This window comes from Rousettus aegyptiacus, unplaced genomic scaffold, assembly GCF_014176215.1.
Source record: "Rousettus aegyptiacus isolate mRouAeg1 unplaced genomic scaffold, mRouAeg1.p scaffold_m13_p_8, whole genome shotgun sequence".
Lineage (NCBI taxonomy): Eukaryota > Metazoa > Chordata > Mammalia > Chiroptera > Pteropodidae > Rousettus > Rousettus aegyptiacus.
In genome coordinates, this window is record NW_023416311.1 from 17,654,651 (window position 1) to 17,674,079 (window position 19,429).

The 19,429-nt window shown below is 45.9% G+C and overlaps 1 protein-coding gene across 2 annotated transcripts in view; it reads right to left on the minus strand.

Moving 5' to 3' along the window:
* Window positions 1-6,369: 6,369 nt before the first annotated feature.
* XPO6 (exportin 6) overlaps window positions 6,370-19,429 on the minus strand; it is a 96,946-nt gene continuing 83,886 nt past the window's right edge. For both annotated transcript variants that reach the window (XM_016136795.2, XM_016136797.2), the window contains 7 exons: window positions 15,347-15,502; window positions 14,170-14,284; window positions 13,827-13,998; window positions 12,312-12,473; window positions 9,868-9,966; window positions 9,473-9,703; window positions 6,370-7,083 (listed from right to left, as the gene is read on the minus strand). In XM_016136795.2, coding sequence (XP_015992281.1) covers window positions 6,982-7,083; window positions 9,473-9,703; window positions 9,868-9,966; window positions 12,312-12,473; window positions 13,827-13,998; window positions 14,170-14,284; window positions 15,347-15,502 — 1,037 coding nt within the window. In that variant the 3' untranslated portion in view covers window positions 6,370-6,981. The remainder of the gene's footprint in view (window positions 7,084-9,472; window positions 9,704-9,867; window positions 9,967-12,311; window positions 12,474-13,826; window positions 13,999-14,169; window positions 14,285-15,346; window positions 15,503-19,429) is intronic.

The following is a 19,429-nucleotide window of genomic DNA, read 5'->3' on the forward strand; positions in this document are numbered from 1 at the left end:
TTACAATATTATTGACTATATTCCCTTCGCTATACTTTGTATTCCCATGACTATTTTGTAACTACCAATTTGCACTTCTTAATCCCTTTACCTTTTTCACCCACCTCCCTTCCCCCTCCCATCTGGAGTTTCTCTGAGTTTCCGTTTAGTTTGTTCGTTTGGTTTGTTCTTTAGATTCCACATATTAGTAAAATCATATCGGACTTGTCTTTGCCTGACCTATTTCACTTAGCCTAACACCCTATCCATGTTGTCACAAATGGTAAAATTTCATTCTTTTTATGACTAATATTCCATTGTATATACATACCACTTCTTTATCCAATCATCTATTGATGGGCACTTAGGTTGGTGGGCAAATTGTTTTTTGGCAAATTCAAAAATATGTATTTTTCCTGCCACCAGTGGTCCAGAGTAAAATGTTATCAGTTATAGAAACATGTTCATTTTGTGCACGTCGGAGTCAGGTCAGGGTATAGAGCACCACCCTACTACACACGTGCATGCATGCATGTGCGTGCAGGTACACACACACACACACACACACACACACACACACACTAGCACGAGTAACTATTATTATGGAAAGCACATGGCACAGTAGGACCCAGTGTTACCTATGCTTCATGCCTAGTCCTTGACCCAGTACCTGTCATGGAGGAGACTCTTGGTAACTGATGGACTGAAAGAGGGAATAGGAGGGTGACGCACTAATGACACACGTCTTGAGCTGACGGCGGGTCACGCATGCATTGTCATATCGAAGGAAACCTACACAGCTGGCCTTTAACTCCACAACCGCTGTCCACAGAATAACCCCAAGAAGCCTTGTACTAGGGCGGGCCGGAGTGCGGGAGCCTCCCCGAGGAGCAGCCTCACCTGAGTCACCTGCAAACTGATTTTGCAAACAGCTCTCAAAGCCCTCAGGAGAAGCAGAACCAACTAGATGTGAAGCCTCTCTGTGCTCCAGGAAGAAGGCCCACCCCTCAGAGGTGCTGGCTTTGGCCCCTGCCATGCCCTGAGAGGGAAAGGGACAGGACCGGCAGGCATGGCAAATCCCCTGTGGGCCCCAGACTTCACATTCTCAGCTTCCTGCTCCCTGCAGCCAGCTCAGGCTCTGGGCCTCCAGCAGCAGCTCTACTCACAAAGAGCCTCCACTCAGGTCTGTGGAGAAGCAGAGAACAGAGCTGCCACAGCACCTCTAGCAGGGAACAAAGCAGAGTTTGGAATCCTACGGATCTGGCTGGAATTCCTGCTCTGCCACTCTCCAGCTGTGTGACCTTGGGCAAGCCCCCTAACCCCTCTGGGCCTCACTGTCCTCCAGGTTCAATGGGAACAGTGAGAAAAGTCCTGTCTCTTTGACTTATCAGTTAAGAGCTTAGGAATGACTGCCACGAGCACAAAAACGGTTTCCTAGGCCCCTTGGTAGACAGAGGTTTCCCTATGGCTGAAAGGAGGATGACTCTAGGAGCCCAGGTACAGCAGAAAAAATGTGGGCTCTGGAGCCACTCGGACCTGAAAGTGGACCCCAGCTTTGCTAGCAACTTGCTGTGTGGCCCTGAGCAAGTCACTTCCTCTCTGAGTCTCAATCTCCTCATCTGTAAGCATCTGCTCTGAAGGCAGGGGAACCCTAAGGGAATGGGCACCCGCAGAAGACCCAGCAGGCCTGCCCCTGGGAGGCAGTAATGCTTCTCTCCTACAGCAGGAACCATTTCTGGAAATGCCCCAATACAGGTCATTAACGTAATACAAGCCCCCAGCGCTTCCTAGGGCTCCTGTCCCCCCCTTCCCTCCAGGCAGGCCTGGCACACAAAGGTTGAGACAAGAAGGTTAAGACGCCTCACACATCTTTCCTTTTTCTTTTTGAGTCTGATTCACTCCTACTCCAGTGCTCTTCAGAGGCTGGAAGCAAGGTTGCCAACTGCCAGGAGCTCAGGGATCATCAACTCCTGTGGCACGGGGGAGAGGCGGGCGGGAGCAGGTTGCAGCCTCTGGACCTCAGGCTCCACCTCTGCATAATGGGGATTTGCCTTCCTCAGGGGTCTAAGAACCACAACGGTTTCTGACTTGGCTTCTCAACTCTGGCCTCAGCTCCGCAGGCTAGCTCTGGACACCAACGTAGGCCCAAGACGAGAGCACAATCACTTCCCACAATGTTCTAGAGAATGTTTCCACCTCACTGGCCCCTTGTGGCTTAGGCTAAAACAGCAGTAGGCAGCTGGGGTCTCCAGGGCCCTGTGCCCCACTAAAAGGTGTGTATGTGTGCAGAGAGCAGGGGGCAGAACGCTGCCACACAGGTAATGTGACCTTATTCCCCGAGTGGTGTGGGGATGGGGCCGCGTATATAGATGTTAAGGAAAGGCCTGGAAGACCACTACAGAGTCATTAAATGACTGGATTTTCATTTTCTGTTTATCTCCAAGGAACATGTATTATTTCTACAATAGAGGAGGGAGAGAAAGCTAAGCTTTTTTTTTTTTTTTAACATATCTGTTGACAAAATGCCCACCTATGACAGGACTATGGAGCTTCTGGATGTTTCATTTAAAACACTTTCCACCCTCCGATGCCCCGACCTCCAGGGCTGACCCTCGACTGACCGTGTTCCCCATGCCCTTCAGTGTCCCTGGGGCCCTGTCGTCTTCTGGCTGGCTGGCAGTGCACAGGGCTCTCGGCCTAGACCTGGGAGGTTGCATAACCCAAGTTTGCTATGACCCCGCCACCCCACCAACTCCCAGGGCCCGAGCTGACTCACTAACATGGCTTTTTAAAGATTATTCCAACGATGCAAACAGGGAAGAGCAGAAAAGGGAGTCCTTGAGCTAAAGAAATCCTTCACTGAAGAGCCATTTACTCGAGTGATTTTCCCTGAGGAGCCCTAAAAGGTAAGGCCAGGCGTTCTGAGCAAACACCGAGGATGTGGCTTCGCTATGTTAAAAATTAGTCAGAAGACACCTCCGTGTAACGCCAGGCTTCCTCCTGTGAGGAAAAACCCATTTGAACAAATCTGGAGAAACTTGATGCACTCAAGATCTTTGGGGACCTGCTTCGGGCCAAGCCCTACACTGAGTGCTGGGGACAGAGACCAATCCCCTGCCTTCGGGAGGTTCTCAGTTCGGTGGGGGACACCGCAGGGGCCAATGACAAGAGCAGACACAGGTGCCGTGGGGCAGCGAGGAAGACCCTCACTGTCAAGAAGAGTTCAGGAGAGCTGAGGAGGAGGAGGAGTTGGAAGAAGACAGCCAGCTTAGTCTGGGAGGGTCAGGAAAGATCTCAGCTTTCCCCCAGAGCGGGTCCAGAGATGACCCAAAGTGATCAAACCACACTCGCCAAAAAGCTCACTGCACAGAAGAAAATATTGCCCATCATCTATGCGTCTGTCTGGGGGCCAGTTCAGAGCCGACTCCTCCCGAGGAGCCAGGCTGCGGCATCTGAAGTGGGAAGGAAGTGCCGGGGCTGGTCGTCTTCTCCCGTCTTTCGTGACACGAAAAGCCTCGATGAGCCAGGCACTTTCTCCTCCAGGACCAGGGAGACCAGAAGTCCCAATTTACCCCCAGAACTATTGCTGATACTGTCTCTTTTTAACACATCTTGGTTTGGAAAAAAATTATAGTCACTCTACTCATTTGCCCATCAAAGCTTCACAGCAACCTTAAAATGTCTCAGACAACTGCCGCCTGCTCGCCAGCCTTAAGATTCCATCACACTTGTGTCTGTACCCTTTCCCCACCCACCTGCCCACTGCCTGATGATTGCTACCTGCTTCGAAGCCTCTCCTGATCCTCCGCCCTAGTTCTCTCTATAACCCCCAACACAGTACTTAACACACCACTCTGCAGCAATCTTGTTTGCCTGTCTCCCTAGGAGTCTGTGAATTCCTTGCAGGCACAGGCTGTGTCTTTTATTAATTTCCAAATCCTTCACTTGCAGCCAGCACCCGGCTTTATAGAGGTATTCAATAAATAATGTTTGTTAAAGTAATGAACCGCCATGCATCAAGGAGCCAACTAGAACTATCAGCTCCTCTCCTCTCCCTGGTCCCAGCAGCCTGTAGAGATGTCATACTCAGGAACAATATGTTGCTCAGAAGTGTCCAGGAGGCCTGGTTAGACCCCACCACTAACCAGCCAGGGGCCCTGAGCATCAGTCTTCCAGATCCACAAAACCAGGGGCTGATTTTGTCAGTCGTCTCAACAGAGCCTTGTAGCTCAGACATTTTGCAACTCTGAAATCTTAACTCAGATCCTTCTTCACATTAGAAACCAGACCCCAGCAATATCTACCACCAGCCTCAAAAACATTTGACTCCACAATTTCACCTTTAAGAATTGAACCTATGGAAATCACCAGAAAAACACCAGAATTATACACTGCAGTATCATTTGTAATAAAAAAAATTAGGCAAAGTATGGTATATCCTTACAATGGAACACCATCTGCCATTAAAAAATCAGGTTTGAGTAGAATATTTAACATGAGAAAATTATCAGAACATGTTAAGTGAGTAAAAAGGAGACTATAAAACAACAAAAGCTCAATTTTACCAAAAAAAAAAAAAAAAAAAAAAAGGAAAAGCAAAACCATACGTATTTGCACACGTATAGAAAAATACGTAAAGAAAATTAATAGTGGGCAGTGGGATTAAACAAATTCATTTTCTGCATTTTTCACTTATTACTCTACATTTTATAGTCAGGAGAAAAAAAAATAGCTATTAAAAGTTAACCCTCTATTGCATGAGGCCAGTGGAAAGCAGTGGAGGAAAATGCTGAATATCGTGAAGATAAACGTTTCATAAGATCCTCTGGAAAATGTAACTGACAAACCAATTGGAAAAGCAGGACATGGGCACTAGAACAGCCTCCTCACAGTCAAAGGCAGCAAGGAGAGCAGCCCACCTGGTTGAAAACCCCCGCCATTCTTTCTCTAGCCCTTTCCACAAATTGCAAAGACAATTTTTGGGTTTGTCAATGGCCTGAGAACTCATCCAATTCCACCCGAGCTTCTGAAGGCCTGCTCTGTGCCAGGCCCCATGTGGGGCACTGCAGACAGAGGAATCAGATCACAGATCTGTTTGACCTCCCTCCCAGTGGAGGAGACCCCTTTCTACAGGTTACCCGGCCTCTGCTTGCACACCTCCAAGGACTGTGAGCTCACCACAACTCACAAACTGGGCCATGTCCATCAGTCTTAGCTCAAAATCCTCCATCCCAGCCCACCTTACTCCTCATAACCTTTTCTCTACCATCCCAAGTCCTGCTCTGTGTTCTGTCCAAGGGGAGAGCCCACTGGTGACAAAACCCGCTCCATCTCCAGACATTCAAAAAGCCCTTTCTTAATCTCAGTCATAGATAACACTCCTGGCCTTCTCTAGCAGGCAGGTGAGGTAGTATTTATAGCTCAAGAATAATTGCCTATTAATTCCTTTCTGCAGAAGAGCGACTGGAGTTTCAATTCCCTCCTCTCTAACTCTGAAGTGGGACTAGCTGCAACTAGGAGGGTGATCCACACCAAGCAAGGGGCTGCGTCTATCTCTTTCTCCAACCCCCCAAACCCAGCCCAGGACCCTACCCCCAACCCCACCACCACCACACCAAAGTGACTCTTATAAAGGACCTCGGAAGTAGAAGCCATCAGCCCCCAACTGCCCTCCTCCCGGTTCTACCAACAATCCCCGGAGCACCCTTCCTCTTCAGGGAACACTCTCAAGTGAGCAAACCTCTTCCTGCCGGGTGTGGAGGTCCACATTAGAACCTGCCCCAGTCCTGTCCCATCACTGTGACAGCTGGCACAGGAGAAGCTGTTGATCAATCATCCCAGAAACTCTGAGGACAAGTGTCATTTCCATCCACAAATGACTGGGCAAGATCCCTGCCCTGACACACCAACAAGCCCTCAGTCTCACCCACTCCTCACCCCTCACACAGCTACACCCTCCCTCCTCTCTCCAACCACTATTCTCAGTCCATCAAAAAATAGTCACCTCCCTTCAGTCCACTGAGGGACAGTGCCCAGCTGGGCATTTTGGGGAGGGACCCACTCTCTGCGAGGGAGAAGAGTGCGAACCCACAGTTTGAGGAGGAGGGGCACAGCACGCCCCAGACTCCACACGCTCACCTCCACCACTAGGTTGTGAGATCAAGTTCCCCCTGCTCTTTAAATATGAGAAATGGGGACCCCATGTCTTCACACAGCTTAAAGACATTGTCTAGAAGAGGGTGGGATGCAAGCAGACCCCACACAGGCTGGTCCTCCTCTGATGCTCTCCCAGGCTTCATCCCTCACTGCCCTGTCCCCGCACCAGGACGGTCCCCTCACCAGGATGCCGGCCCTGAGGAGGCTGAGTGGAAAGAAGCTCCCTAACCAGCATTTATATAACAACATAAGCATTTTATTTTTTCATTAAGCTTCTTAGTTTCTTAGTATCACAATGGAATGATGAGAAAACCAAAAAAAACAAACGACCATGAGTCTGCCAACTCTAACAAAGAGAGCAGAGACTTCAAGGCAACTGGAGGGTTGGAGGGAGGCTTGAGAGAAGTGCCAACACAGTGCCAACATCATGTCTGTCTCTCCTCAGCCGGCTGGGCTGGGGAGCCGCAGGGCGGTGGAAAGGCGAGAAGGGGGCACTGTCGTAAGCTGTCCTTGGCGTTTCTGTCTCATGACTGATGCACGCGTGATCTGCACAGACCACCCCAGAGGATTTCCCGGCGCCTCCTTGGTACCTGGCCACATGGCCCTCCACCTGCCCAACGCCCCGGGCACTCCAGCCAGTGCTAAGACACACCCTGAAGCCAGTTCTGCTGGGTAGGCGGCAGGAGAGGAGAGTGGAGGAGGGGCAGAGGGCAGGCAACGCTGCTCAGGGTGTGAGAATCCAAGGAGTAGCCAAGACCTGTCTGGGAGACATCTGTGGCAGAAGGCGAGGTGGTGCAGGTGGCAGCGGCAGGAGTTCGTGTCCCTTGGAAGGTAAGCAGGCCACGCCTAGAGCTTCACAGTGCCGGGGGGCAGACTGTCATTGCAGAGTCTGTAGTAACGCAGGTCGTTGACCAGCCTGTGCACATTCTGGGTGAACGAGGGCAGGTCCTGGAAGGCAGGAGCAGAGCTGCAGCCTGGCCGCACCCAGCACCCCAAATCACCCACCCACCAAAGAGATCCTCTGCCCCAGAGTGTGCTCCAGAGCCCTGTGAACATTTTACATAACTAGCATTTCCACTCCTTCGCACACCAGGCATGAGCGAAGGCCCTGTGGGGGGAAGAGCAGCAGCCAACCCCTCCCCGGCGCACGCCCTGGGCCAGGCTCCGGCCCAGGCTCTCAGACGCTCGCTCCTGTCATCCTCGCCACAAGGCTGTGGGACAGGTCCTCTTAGCACCACCAGTTTAAGGATGAAGAATGTGAATCACAGAGAGATTACAAGAAGGGAAGGGGGGACACTGGCATGGCTGCCAGTGCTCTCCTCTCTTTCACCACAGCCAGCTGGGCCGCGTCCACAGACTCCTCCACCCAGGGCCCAGGCAGGCCACACTCCTCAAAAGTCACACACCGGCCACTGCCCACATGCTCCCAACACCTAGCCTACAAGGCCACAGGCTACACACAGAGAGGGACAGAGAGGGTCCCCCGAAACTCCACCAAGCAGTACCAAGAGACTGCCAAGGTCCGCATCCTCATCTTTAGTTTGGGGTTACTGAACGCCAACTGTGGGTCCAAACACGGAGTAACTCATGAATCAGTTCCCTGCCTGGCTAGTGGAGCCAATGTGATCCCTCCTGAAACCTGGGTGACAGGACAAGGCTCAGAAAACAGATGAAGACACTCCCACCCCTCTGCCCCACCGACTAGCTGGCTAACCACTCCTCGGACTGTGGCGCGAACCCCGCCTCTGCCAAACGGGCACCTGGGAAACCTGTTCCCTCCTGGCCCTAGCCAGCAGGTCAGTGCCTCCGCTCCGAACTCTCACAGCGTCCTGGCCCACCCTGCTTGTGACAGCACGTGCAGGCTCTGGAGCCCGGATACCCAGCTCTGACTCCTGCTTCCTGGCTCTGCCATTCCCAAGTTCTAGAATTGCCGACCTTTCTGAGCCTGGGTTCACTTGAGAACTAAGGTTAACAGGACTTTGGAAAGCCCAGTGTGGTCCACAGAGGGCGCTGTTGCCTGTTCACCCAGCAAGACTCCTTGAAGACAGAGACTGGTGCCCCAACACCTGGCCAGGGGCCTGAGAGGCAGCCAGCTTCAAATACACAGTGAATGAAGGCACTGATTCCTTTATTTCATCCTCAAGAAATCAAACCAAAGGATGTCTTTTAAATCAGTGGCTCCCAAATGCCAAATCTGAATTTCTTGGTGGATGGAGCACACAAATACGTTCCCATTACTTTTAACAAACATCCCAGGTGCTCTGGATGCATGACTAGATTTGAAAACCACTGTTTAAAATCAAGAATTAACTGACATCAAACGACATCAGTAATGACATCAGTAGAAACTGATGATTAAATATTAAGATTTGGCCTCTAGGAAAAGGAAGGAAAAATACCCAAGTAGCTGAAGTGAACTTCAAGAAGCTCAAGAGAGAACAAGGTTATTACCAAGGAAAGAAAGATTCCAAGACAAAGGAAGACAGGAACTGAGTCTAAGAAAAAACAGTTCTGACATATCACAGCCAAGACAAGCAAGGAGGAAGTAGTTTGCTCCAGCAAAAGCAACATGTAAATCTGAAGACTGAAGTGAAACTGTGGACAGGCTGCAAGCACAGGAATCAAGCCAGGAACACCAAGAGGATGTGAGCAAAAGAGACTCCATTTTATCAAGTGTGAATGGTGAAAAGATGAAAATTACTTTTCCCATAGCAAAGTCCCAGGGAAAGCTGGCCGGCAAGCGGCAGAAACTGAACAGCTGAGACAGGAAGGAGGAGGGAGGCGAGGGCCCAGATACACCAGCGATGATGGCTCCACGTGCATCCACAACTGTCCCCACCCCGACTCCCACCCAAGATGCTGCACAGGTGGGGACAGCCCACCAGACCTTCCCCGGTCTGGGAAGAGCAAGGGTCCCGTCTCTGAGCCTGAGGACCCAGAGAGCAGCTAGCTCCCAAACACCAATCTTCCCAGCCTATCTGTAAGCTCAGGCTATAGCGGCTCACGACCCATGAGGAAATAGTGCTGGGCACGGATCAGAGGTGTGTGCAACAGTAGTAACTACCAAGAAGCCGAGACGAAGCAGCTGGACTGCTGAGGCCAAATCCGGGGCCCAGCAAAGATGGAGAACACAGGTGCTGCTGAAGCCCAAACTGAGGAAGCCTGTGCCCCTCAATCCAGCCACAGCACTGGGTCATCCAGGTACTGCACTAGCTACCTCAGAGCCACCAGGGTTACAGAGCACACATGGAGGCAGCCTGCCCCCTCCTCACTGAACAGGCGCCAGGCCTAACAGCCCACGCCCACCCTCCCTTCAGCCTGGCCTCTCTCTCCTCACCCGATCCATCTTGAAATTCCGCCCCAGCACGTTTTTCTGGTTGGCATCCACACCATCACAGCTAGTCAGGAATTCAGGGAGAAAGGCTGCAAAGAAGCCATCAAAGTCCACAGAGGCCATGTTGTAAATGGCGATGGCAATCTCTTCCTGCAGAAGGTCGTGGGACTTGTGAACCAGGACCTGCAGCAGCACGTTCACAAACTGAAACAGCATGCTGGTCCGGAAGATCTTCTGCAGACAAAGAGCCCAAGGTAAGAAATGATGGTGGCTCACTCAGGACCTGTCCAGGTCCCAGCCTACCTCATGCTCCCCGCTACTGACCTGAGAAAGATGGGACTCAGCCTGAGCCTATGACACCTCCGACGAAGGAACCTTTCTGAGAGACGGGCACTTACCTTGTGGTACAGCTTCTGCTTGGTGTTGAGAGTCTCCAAGTAGAAGAGATTTTGTTTAAATAGGTGGATGTCAGGCTGAAGAAAAGACTGTCCAAAAGCCTGGCCAAGGAAACAAGACCACCATGCTATAAGCAGCTTTTAAACATCCTCAGGGAAAGCCTTTCTGCACATCCCACCGTGCCAGAAGAACTGACACTCCGCGAGTGGCTTCTCATGCCAACAGTGGGGCAAGGGGGTCACCTGCCTCAAGTCTTTTGGCCCATCTGGTCAGATCTTTGGAATGCCCCTAAGCCTTCTCCACTGGGCCTCACTTCTTTTTTTGGTCTCATCCTGCACCTTTTGTAATAAAACTCTAGACCCCTTCATAGGACTTATCTTTGAAACAAGAAGCTAACAGCAGTAGTCAAGTACTTCATCCTGCCCTGGAGCCAACCACTTGCACTCCATGAGACACCCTCTCCCTGGCATCCCACAAACCCTTAGAGGCTCCTTTACAAATGACTGCCTGTGCCTTGGAGTTAAGTAAAAGCAAATTTTTAAACTGCTTTGCAATTCCTGAGCTATAAAAGTTATTAGTTCAAAGGGAAAAAAAAAAACCCTCCCCCAAAAAGACCCACAAAGGGCCCTGCTCCAATAGAGTGGGAAGAGTGGGATGAGTGGGATAGGCCACCGAAATGCAAGCCTCCCTAAAATAAGATGGTGACTGCTTTGCCATTCTGTCCCTGGGCTCCTAAGCTCAAGAAGGGTCTTGTAACAACCCCTGCTGCAGTGATGGGAATCTCCAGGATGCCCAATGGTTTTCATTCATTTATTTTTTTAAAGTTATGCTTATGAAATTGAGTAAAATGCAAGCTTTTGAGGTTCACCATTATATAATCAGGAACACATCCAGTCATCTAAGCACCCTCATCAAGACACAGGACACCACCAGCTGTTCAGAAAGTTCCCCCAGGCCCCTGTGCAGTCAGTCCTCCTCCAACCCCTGGACAACCACTGCTCGTTCCTGTCCTAGCTGTGCCTTCCAGAAGGCCATATAATGGAACACATAGTATGAAGCCTTTTGGATCTGGCGTCTTTGGCCTACCATGATGTATCTGGGAGTCAATGCTGTCATCTGTATAATCATACATGCCTTTTTATTGAGTACCAGGCCCTTACATGCGTGTAGCAAAATGGTTTACCCATTTACCAGCTGATGGACGTTTGGAATGTTTCTAGCTTTGGCTATTATGAAAAAAAAAATAACTATAAACACCTGTGTACACGTTGTATGAATACATGTTTTCATATATTAAATTATTTAGAAATAGAATTGCTAGGTCATATAATAAATACATGTTTAACTTTATAAGAAACTGCCAAACTATGAAACTGTTTTCCAAAGTGGCTTTTACCAGTGCTGAGTATGGGACCAGGAATCGGTCTGCCAAAGAAGTCTTAAAAGCAAGGACAGAGTCTAAGAGGGAGGCAGGAGGGGACAAACACCTAATACTCTAAACCCAAGCCCACTTGAGCGCTGGAGGTAGGGGCACAGCAAAGCGACTGCAGAGACCAGAGGCAGGGCATGTGTTTTTCCAGAGGGAGTGTGTGCACGCAGGCATGTGTGTGTGTGGGGGGGGGGGGGGGGAGAATGGCAGACTCCCTCTTCCTTCTGCATGAGGAAAAGCATGCACTGGGAAAAAAAAAAAGAAAGAAAGAAAGAAAAAAGAAAACCTACTTCACCCAGACTTGGAACACAAATTTATACAACTGAGTGCTAAACAAGGCGAGCACCTGAAAGCAGACACAAACCAGCCCAGCCATCCTGACAAGAGGCAGCTGCCCCAGTCTTCCACAGCCAGGTGAGGTTAGCCCCCCAGAAAGCTCACTCTCTAGGATACAATGGTCACCCTAGATCTGAAAGGGAACACTGCCTCACAGGGCGGTGCTTCTCCCAACATAGTACTAGATAGAATTATTTTTTAAAAATGCAGATCACTGGGCCCCTCCCTGAGAGACTTCTATTTAGTTAGCTCTAGTTAATGAGAGGCCCAGGTGATTCTCATGCAGTCTCCTTACACGTGGGGAAACACTGCTATTAGGCAAAGGGAACTGCTATTTCTCCAGCATCTACCTGTGCCAGGTACTCTTTATGCTACTCATTTAACTGCACAACAAGCCCATGAAATAGGCAGTATTATCCCGCCTCTACAGATGAAGAGACTGAGGTTCCAAAAAGCTAATCAACTTCACAGGTACTAAGAGGTAGAGCCGAGCTTCAGAACCAACACTACAGGGCTTCAAAAACTATACTTATTGCAGTGGCCGCCTGAGAGGAAATGGGACTATGTGGCACAGAAGTAAAGCAAGGGAGACAGAGACAGTCAACAGACCCAAGATGTGTCCCAAATGAGGCCTGTCTGCTCTTGGATCCCAGAGCAGCCTCACCAGCTCTGCCATGTTACCTGCATGATGGCACTGAACTGAGGCTCATTCTCCATCTGCTCCTCGGCAATCCCTCTCTGGACACTGGCCAGGACAGTAGACTTGAAGAAGTACCTCCAGTTGTGATGGAGTGTCCGAAAAAGGAGCTCAAACAGCTCGGCCTTCACGTCAGGGGAGGGGCGCTGTGGAGACACATATAGACCCTCAAACCTTCCCTTCCTGTGGTTAAGGGAGCCACTCACAGCCTGGGCCTAAGAGAGGCCTGGCAACAGCAAGCTGAATGTGAGCTTCCCACCCACACTTCTGTCCTATAAAGCCCCAGTAAGTGAGCAGTTCAAACCAGGACTCAGCAGAGACAGGGCTACATCTGAGACAGAACACCTGGGACGGTACCAATGGCCCTTTTCCCTAATGGAAGCACTCAGCTTCTCAAGCTAAGAAAAGGCCACTAAATGGAAGAACAATTAGGAATATGGATTTCTGTTCAGAAAGCAGCTGATCTGATCTGTCACATTATCTTGCTTGTGTTGCTCCTTTTCCCAGAATAAACAACACTGTCCAGCTAACCTGCTGATCTTGTGCAACCTCAAAAGCTGAAGACAAATAAGAAGCCATAAAGCAGATCTGCCCTTTATAGAAAAGGAGTATAAAGAGCACTTAGGAACCACAAAAAGAAGCATCAGAAGACCTCCGGGGGGAGGCAGTGTGCAGGGCTAAGCGCTCTCTGAGCCTGTCTCTTCTTTCACTGGCGGCGGGGATTCTGGGATGAGGAGGAGAGGGAAGCAGGCTCAGCAATATTTTCCAATTTAACTCAAAATCTCTAAGTCACTAGAGAGTGTGACAGGTCACATTATTCCAGATGTCTCTGTAGAATTCAACATTATAAGGCCCAGATATATTTAATTCAGCCTGATTAAGATGAAATTGAGACCTGAACGCATGAGCTGCTGTGATAGAGTCCTTGCAGGGCCCAAATGTGTTTAATGATTCAAAACAACTGGATTCATTTAAGCCTTAGTTTGGGCTGTTAAAAAGGTTAGCTCTTATTTACATAACTATTACAGAAAATTAAGTTAAATCTATACTTATTCTAGACCTTGTAATGAGAGCATCTGTCTTTTCTAAGAAGAACAAAGAGCTTTCCTATATAACAAAGAGAGCTTTGAATCCTTCCGAGAACCTGCCTTATATCCTTGAGATCATGAACATTCTCAATAGGACATCTGTTAAAATGTTTGCTGTAGAAAACCATATATTCACATAATGTCATAAACTGTTGGCCATGGGAAACTGCTCTTATTTAACGACCAACTTTGTGACAATTAACCTGCCAGGCTTACACTAGACTAGTTCTCATTAACTCAACAAAAATAAATACCGTACCAAGCTAAAGGCATTCTTTCTTGGAAAAAAAATATTTTATAAGAAAAATAACTAACAAATTAGCTTTAAAACACAATCCATTTTCCTTGATATCCCATTCCATCCCCAATCGGACGAGAAGCAGCACAGGGGACCACCTCAGCCCGTCATACCTCAGCGATGATGGGATACACCTGCTCCATGCACAGGGCGATGATGCTAGGGAGAAAGGGCTTGAACACCTGGCCAGGTTCCTGGACCACCACCTGAAGGATCTTCAGGAACTTCTCGACCACCCGACAGCCAGTGCTGCCTTCATGGAGTATGCTCTCGGCCAACTGTTCTCTGCAGACAAGAGAAACTGCACAATAGCCAAGGAAATGTGTCTCTGAGACCAGCATGAAAACAAACACTGTGGCAACTGAAGAAAAGGAGCAAAAAGTCTCACACTTGCAGCCAAGTCCCACTACCTCTCACCTGAAATCTGAAAACCATGGTCAGCAAGTGTGTGGTTACCTGGTAAACATATTGAGGAAAGTCTGTATGATCTGTTCAGTGAAAGGCACACCCATCTGTACTCTAAGGCCTCGAAACAAAGTGAGGAAGAAGCTCAGCATCTCATCTGTCACATCTAAACAAAGGGGTAAAGCAAACGATCAGAGGCATGCACACAGGGATAAACAGAATCCCGTGTTTGATGGACTTCCTCTTGCAATCTGCACTATCATCTCTCTCTAAGGCTTCCTGCTGAAAGAAATTTCCTCCAACACCATCAGAGCCAGTGATGAAAAGTGGAAAATGATTAAGGACATGCTGAGAAAACAGCTCTGATACAGTGATGGCTCACTATAGGAAATCAAGCCTCTCACTGCCCGGTATGAGCAATGTTCAGGGTTTTGTGTGCACACGAGGGAACTATTCAATTGGGTCAACACCTGAGTGCTTTAGCCATTTCTCTGTATGACCAATAACCCCTGCAATTGGAATTAAGTCAGAGGTTAAGTGGCTAAAAGTGGATAATCAAGGTGTATTCAGGTTGCACAGCCCTGGTCCATTAAATGCATTAATTACAGAAAATACTGGTTACATTTAATGCAGTCCCACTTCCAGATCTAAGCATTCATCCTGTACGGTATATTCTGGCTCTAACCACACAAACTCTGCTTACAAGAGGCAATCACTGAATTTTTGCTGACTGAGAAGCCCCCAGTATTTCTCTCAAAAGACTGACAAGACTAGTACTGTAAATGCTCTCATGAGAGCCGGGCACATACATTCAGAAAGCTAGAGAGCCTTTATCAGTGACAGTGACAGAGAGGGATGAGGGGAACCATCTCAACAAAACCCACCTTGACATGTAAGTAAATAAGTAGCATTTATCAAAAAAAAGTTCTCTTTCCTCTCCTATATAATGCCCCCATTACTCCCACCCATAAATGTTACAAACTAGAAGGCAAAGTCTTAAAAATAAAAGTGAGGCAAGAAGTCTCAAGTGACTCGGTGCCACCTGACATAGTGTGAGGCCCATATGAAAGCTCCATGGGGCCTCAGCCCCAGACTCCCCAAATAAACCTCACTGTCCTCTGGCTTCAATGTCAAGGCCTGCACTGCCAATTTGCTCTACAGAGAGCTAAACAGTTACTCTGGCCCTTGTCAGCACCACCCACAAGTGAGGCTTGCGGCCAGCTCCTACCTGACTGATGAATAAAAGCTGGAAAGAGGGCCAAGGAGACCTGAACAGATTCCTGCAGCGAATTGTAGCAGATCTGTCGAGACTTGGTGGATTCCCCAGAGATATTCTCCACGATATCTTCTAAGACACTAAGTGTCTGATGGATAATCACTTTTGCTGCAAATCAAGATTAAGATGCAGGTTATGACCTGTCTGAGGATAAAGCAAAGTAAGAAGGAACATAAAGGAAGGGGAAGAAATCTGCAAAGGTATTCAGATGACAATAACACAGATGTCTTCCTAAAGAAATACACAGTCTCTCTTGATTGAGTTCTCTTTATCTCAATCTATCTATCTATCCTTTTCTTTTTTTCCTTTTTAATGTCAAGACTCCAGTTGCCTGCTCAGTTCTTTCTATTCTCTCTATTCTGCTTCTATCAGCCAGAAACAAGTCCATAGAGAGGAAAAGTTGCTTGGACGTAAACAAGACTCTAAAATGGTGAATGGAGTGATGAGAAAATAAGTGTCACATGCAGATCAAACACTCTCCTTCAACTCCAAACATGACTCTAGCCTAGTGATCTAGAAAACCTCACTTAAAATGGTGTTGGGAAGCCCTAATGGGAAACTCTCACACACATACCACTTGTTGTAGCCTATATAATCAGCATAAAGATAAAAATTACTTTGACAAGGGAGGTCATTTTTCAAATAGTAATTTCATCTCCTGCTTTTAAGAAAAAAGATCCCTCCCTGGCCCAGCAACAATGAACTAATCACTGTTTGCAGTCACTGAGAAACTGCCAATCTTAAACTCTTGTTCTCCTTCAATGAACTTCAGTGCAAAACAATCCTCCCCCGTTCCCTCCTAAAACCTAATAAAAAATGTCTTTCCCTTTGTCTCTTAAGACTTGCCTATAGCTTGCTATAGTTTGCTTGTCCCAAATTGCAATTCTCTGCTATTCCTGAATAAACCCATTTTACTGGTAAAATAACTAGCTATTTTATTTTTGAGGTTGACATTATGTGGTGTCAAAAATGGGATCCGAAGGAAACAAGCCCCAGAGGAGCTAACGGACCCCTGAAACTGTGTGAAGTACCCACTTGAGTCTTTTGCGCTCTCCACTTCCATGAGTGGTCTTTTTCCTGCCTGATGCCAAGCTTCCTCCCTTTGGTTGAGCTCCCCCACTTTCTGGGATCTTTTTAAAGGCTTCACCCTTGCTGTTTTTATAAGGACATTGCCCTTCCTGGTGAGTCCTCTGTTTGGAAGTATAATGGTAATTCTGAGGAAACTTTGTTTTAAGTAAGTCCACATTAAGGGACATCCTTAAAAGAGAATTCCAAAACTCTCTTAAGACAATGAAATGCATTCTTTGGTTGGTATGCAAAAGCATCTAAAAGACAAAATAATTCCAAAAAAAGTTCTAAAAAGGCTCTTTACAGCATGCAAATAAAAAAAATATATATCTTTAATATAAAACTATGGCCATCTGAGCAGGTAACCTTAACTTACTCTATATGCCATAAATATAATTTGGATCCAACTATTCTTTTGAGATTTTTATGCCTGAGTCATGGCTAATGTTTTTTAAAATGTCTATCTGTCTGCCTACGTACGTACATGATATTTTTCTACCTCCAAATGGTATTACCAAAATTGTTTTGTAAAGAGGTCTATTTAATAAGCTCTAAAAAATTAAGCATTTACACAAATTATGTATACTCTCAGAAATGTAATAGAAACCAATCCAAATAAATTTCAAGGAAAGTATTCAATATTAACATTAGTTCCAGGTTGTTGGTTTAATTAAAACAGCCATGTCTTTAGAATTACTAGCATAATATTTTCATTTTACCTAGGTTTACTGAAAATCAAATAAGTTGATATTATCTTGGTTACAAAATTTGTCACCAAGGAAAATAACTTCAGATGATGGTTAGCTGTCTAATGAAAGTATAATTGTTAAAAACAAGTAATTTAAATAAATGCAAATAAAATCAAAGTTTATACTAAGTTAAACTATACCAGATATTTATTGAATATTTAAATCATTTCCAAATAAGATAAACATTAAATGCTAAACATAAGTTTAACCACTTTAGGCATTTTAATTTTAATTTTTTTAAAAACTTTATTAGGATAAATATACTTACAAAAATTTTGAAATGTATAAGTTTGCTAATCTATTACTGGATGCTAATATATGAACAGCTCACAACTGCCTGCTTTCTAGTTTTCACTGGAAAGTAAAGATTATAAATAGTTTCAAAAGTTGGAAGAAGAGCTAAGAATGCAAAATGAACCAAAGAGAAAATATCGAAGTGCTTTAGAAAAATAAGCATAAATTAATGTGCACAAACTATGAGCACTGGTGCTGAGAAAGTAAAGAGCAAACACCCTCCCTTTTGGAAGATGAGCAATGGAACTCCCATGAGCATTTTCCCCTACTACAGATAGATTTACTGTAACTTGTTCTTCAGACTGTGATGACAGACCTCTGGTGAGTTACAATTAGAATTTACTTAAATAGAACATATACATGTTATCTAAATTTGTCAATATTGACAAATGGACATTATATCTCTTTAATTCTATCTGCAATTTATAGATTATAGATTTTAGATTTAATTATCTCATCATAATAGAATTTTATAAAATGCAAAATGGAATACATACAAGGCATATACTGAAAACAGGAAATACATGTCAATTTATTAAACTTTTGTTACTTATATGGTTTTATATGTAGAGGTATACGTTGGACCATAATATACACTATATTTCTTGCTATGAAATGATCCACCATGTTTGAAAGTCACTGCTCTTGTACCACAGTGAATTGAGCAAACATGAGCAAAAGTGTCTGTGCTGCCAGCTGCAAAGGCCAATCCAAGAAACACCACCTTTTCTCTCTGTACACACAGTGCCAACTCCCTGAGGCCAGGCTACAGTCACTCTTTAAGAGGCTCAAACCTTGTTGCTTTGTCTTTTCAAATTTGTAGCCAGGCAGTAATCTTTATTTAAAAGAAACTTCCCCCATTTCAAATAATTACTTTCTAGGCTGGGAATTCTGGTGCTGGCTTTCCACATAAGCTCTGCCATCAGTTTAGAAGTTGTCCCATCTTTCAAATCTTTATTCTGCCTACTCAATATAGAACAATCCTCTTCAGCAATAATGTGAGACTCATATTGCCCCTGCCTGGTCTAATCATTATTTTAACCATATTACGTAGAAAGAATTTATATTCATTTAATGTAATGCATAGGCAATTATGCTATCCTCTAAGAGTAAATCTGTAATTAATTCCGTAACAACTGCCTTGCATTTCTTTAGCCTTGTTAAGTTTTTGAAACTGAGAAAGTAACATTTAAACTAATAAAATTGAAATAGTCAGAAAATGAGGTTTTTTAAATAAAACTACTAGAAAATAATTAGGAGGAAAGAAAATGATGACATATGAAAAATATGTATTTCAATAAAAGAAAGTATGAGGAATGGAGGTTTGTTTTTTTTTTTTTTTTGGTAAGGGGTAGGGAGGAAAAAAGTAATTTTGTCCTGAACTAAAACAATTGTTCCAAAATAAGGAAAAAGGACATAACCTAATTGGACATAAAAAGTTGTAGAAAGTTTATGGAAAATAAATTTTGAGAAAGAAATTTTTTCTGTTGACCAAAGAATGAAATTCCAACAAGCAATTAGTTTTCTTGTCCCCAAATGCAATTCTCTGCTATTCCCAAACACTCATTTTACTGGTAAAATAACTGGCTATTTTATTTTTAAGGGTGACAGTATCTACTGCTGATGTGTTCAGGAATAAACTGCCTGATCAATGGGCCTGCGGCCTGACAATATACATAATTACTGTTATTATATTGTATTACATGTTGTTGACAATATATATTTCTAACAATACTCTAATGTATGAGCTCACTGGATGACTCCACACGGCACACAGGGAAATAGAGGCAGCGCCCAGGAAACAGATGACAGACCTCTGGTGAGTTATGATTAGAATTTACTTAAATAGAAAATATACATATTTATTTTAGGCCTGGATCAGAGAAGCCTGGATCTATCACTAGACAGCTATACACCCAGGGCA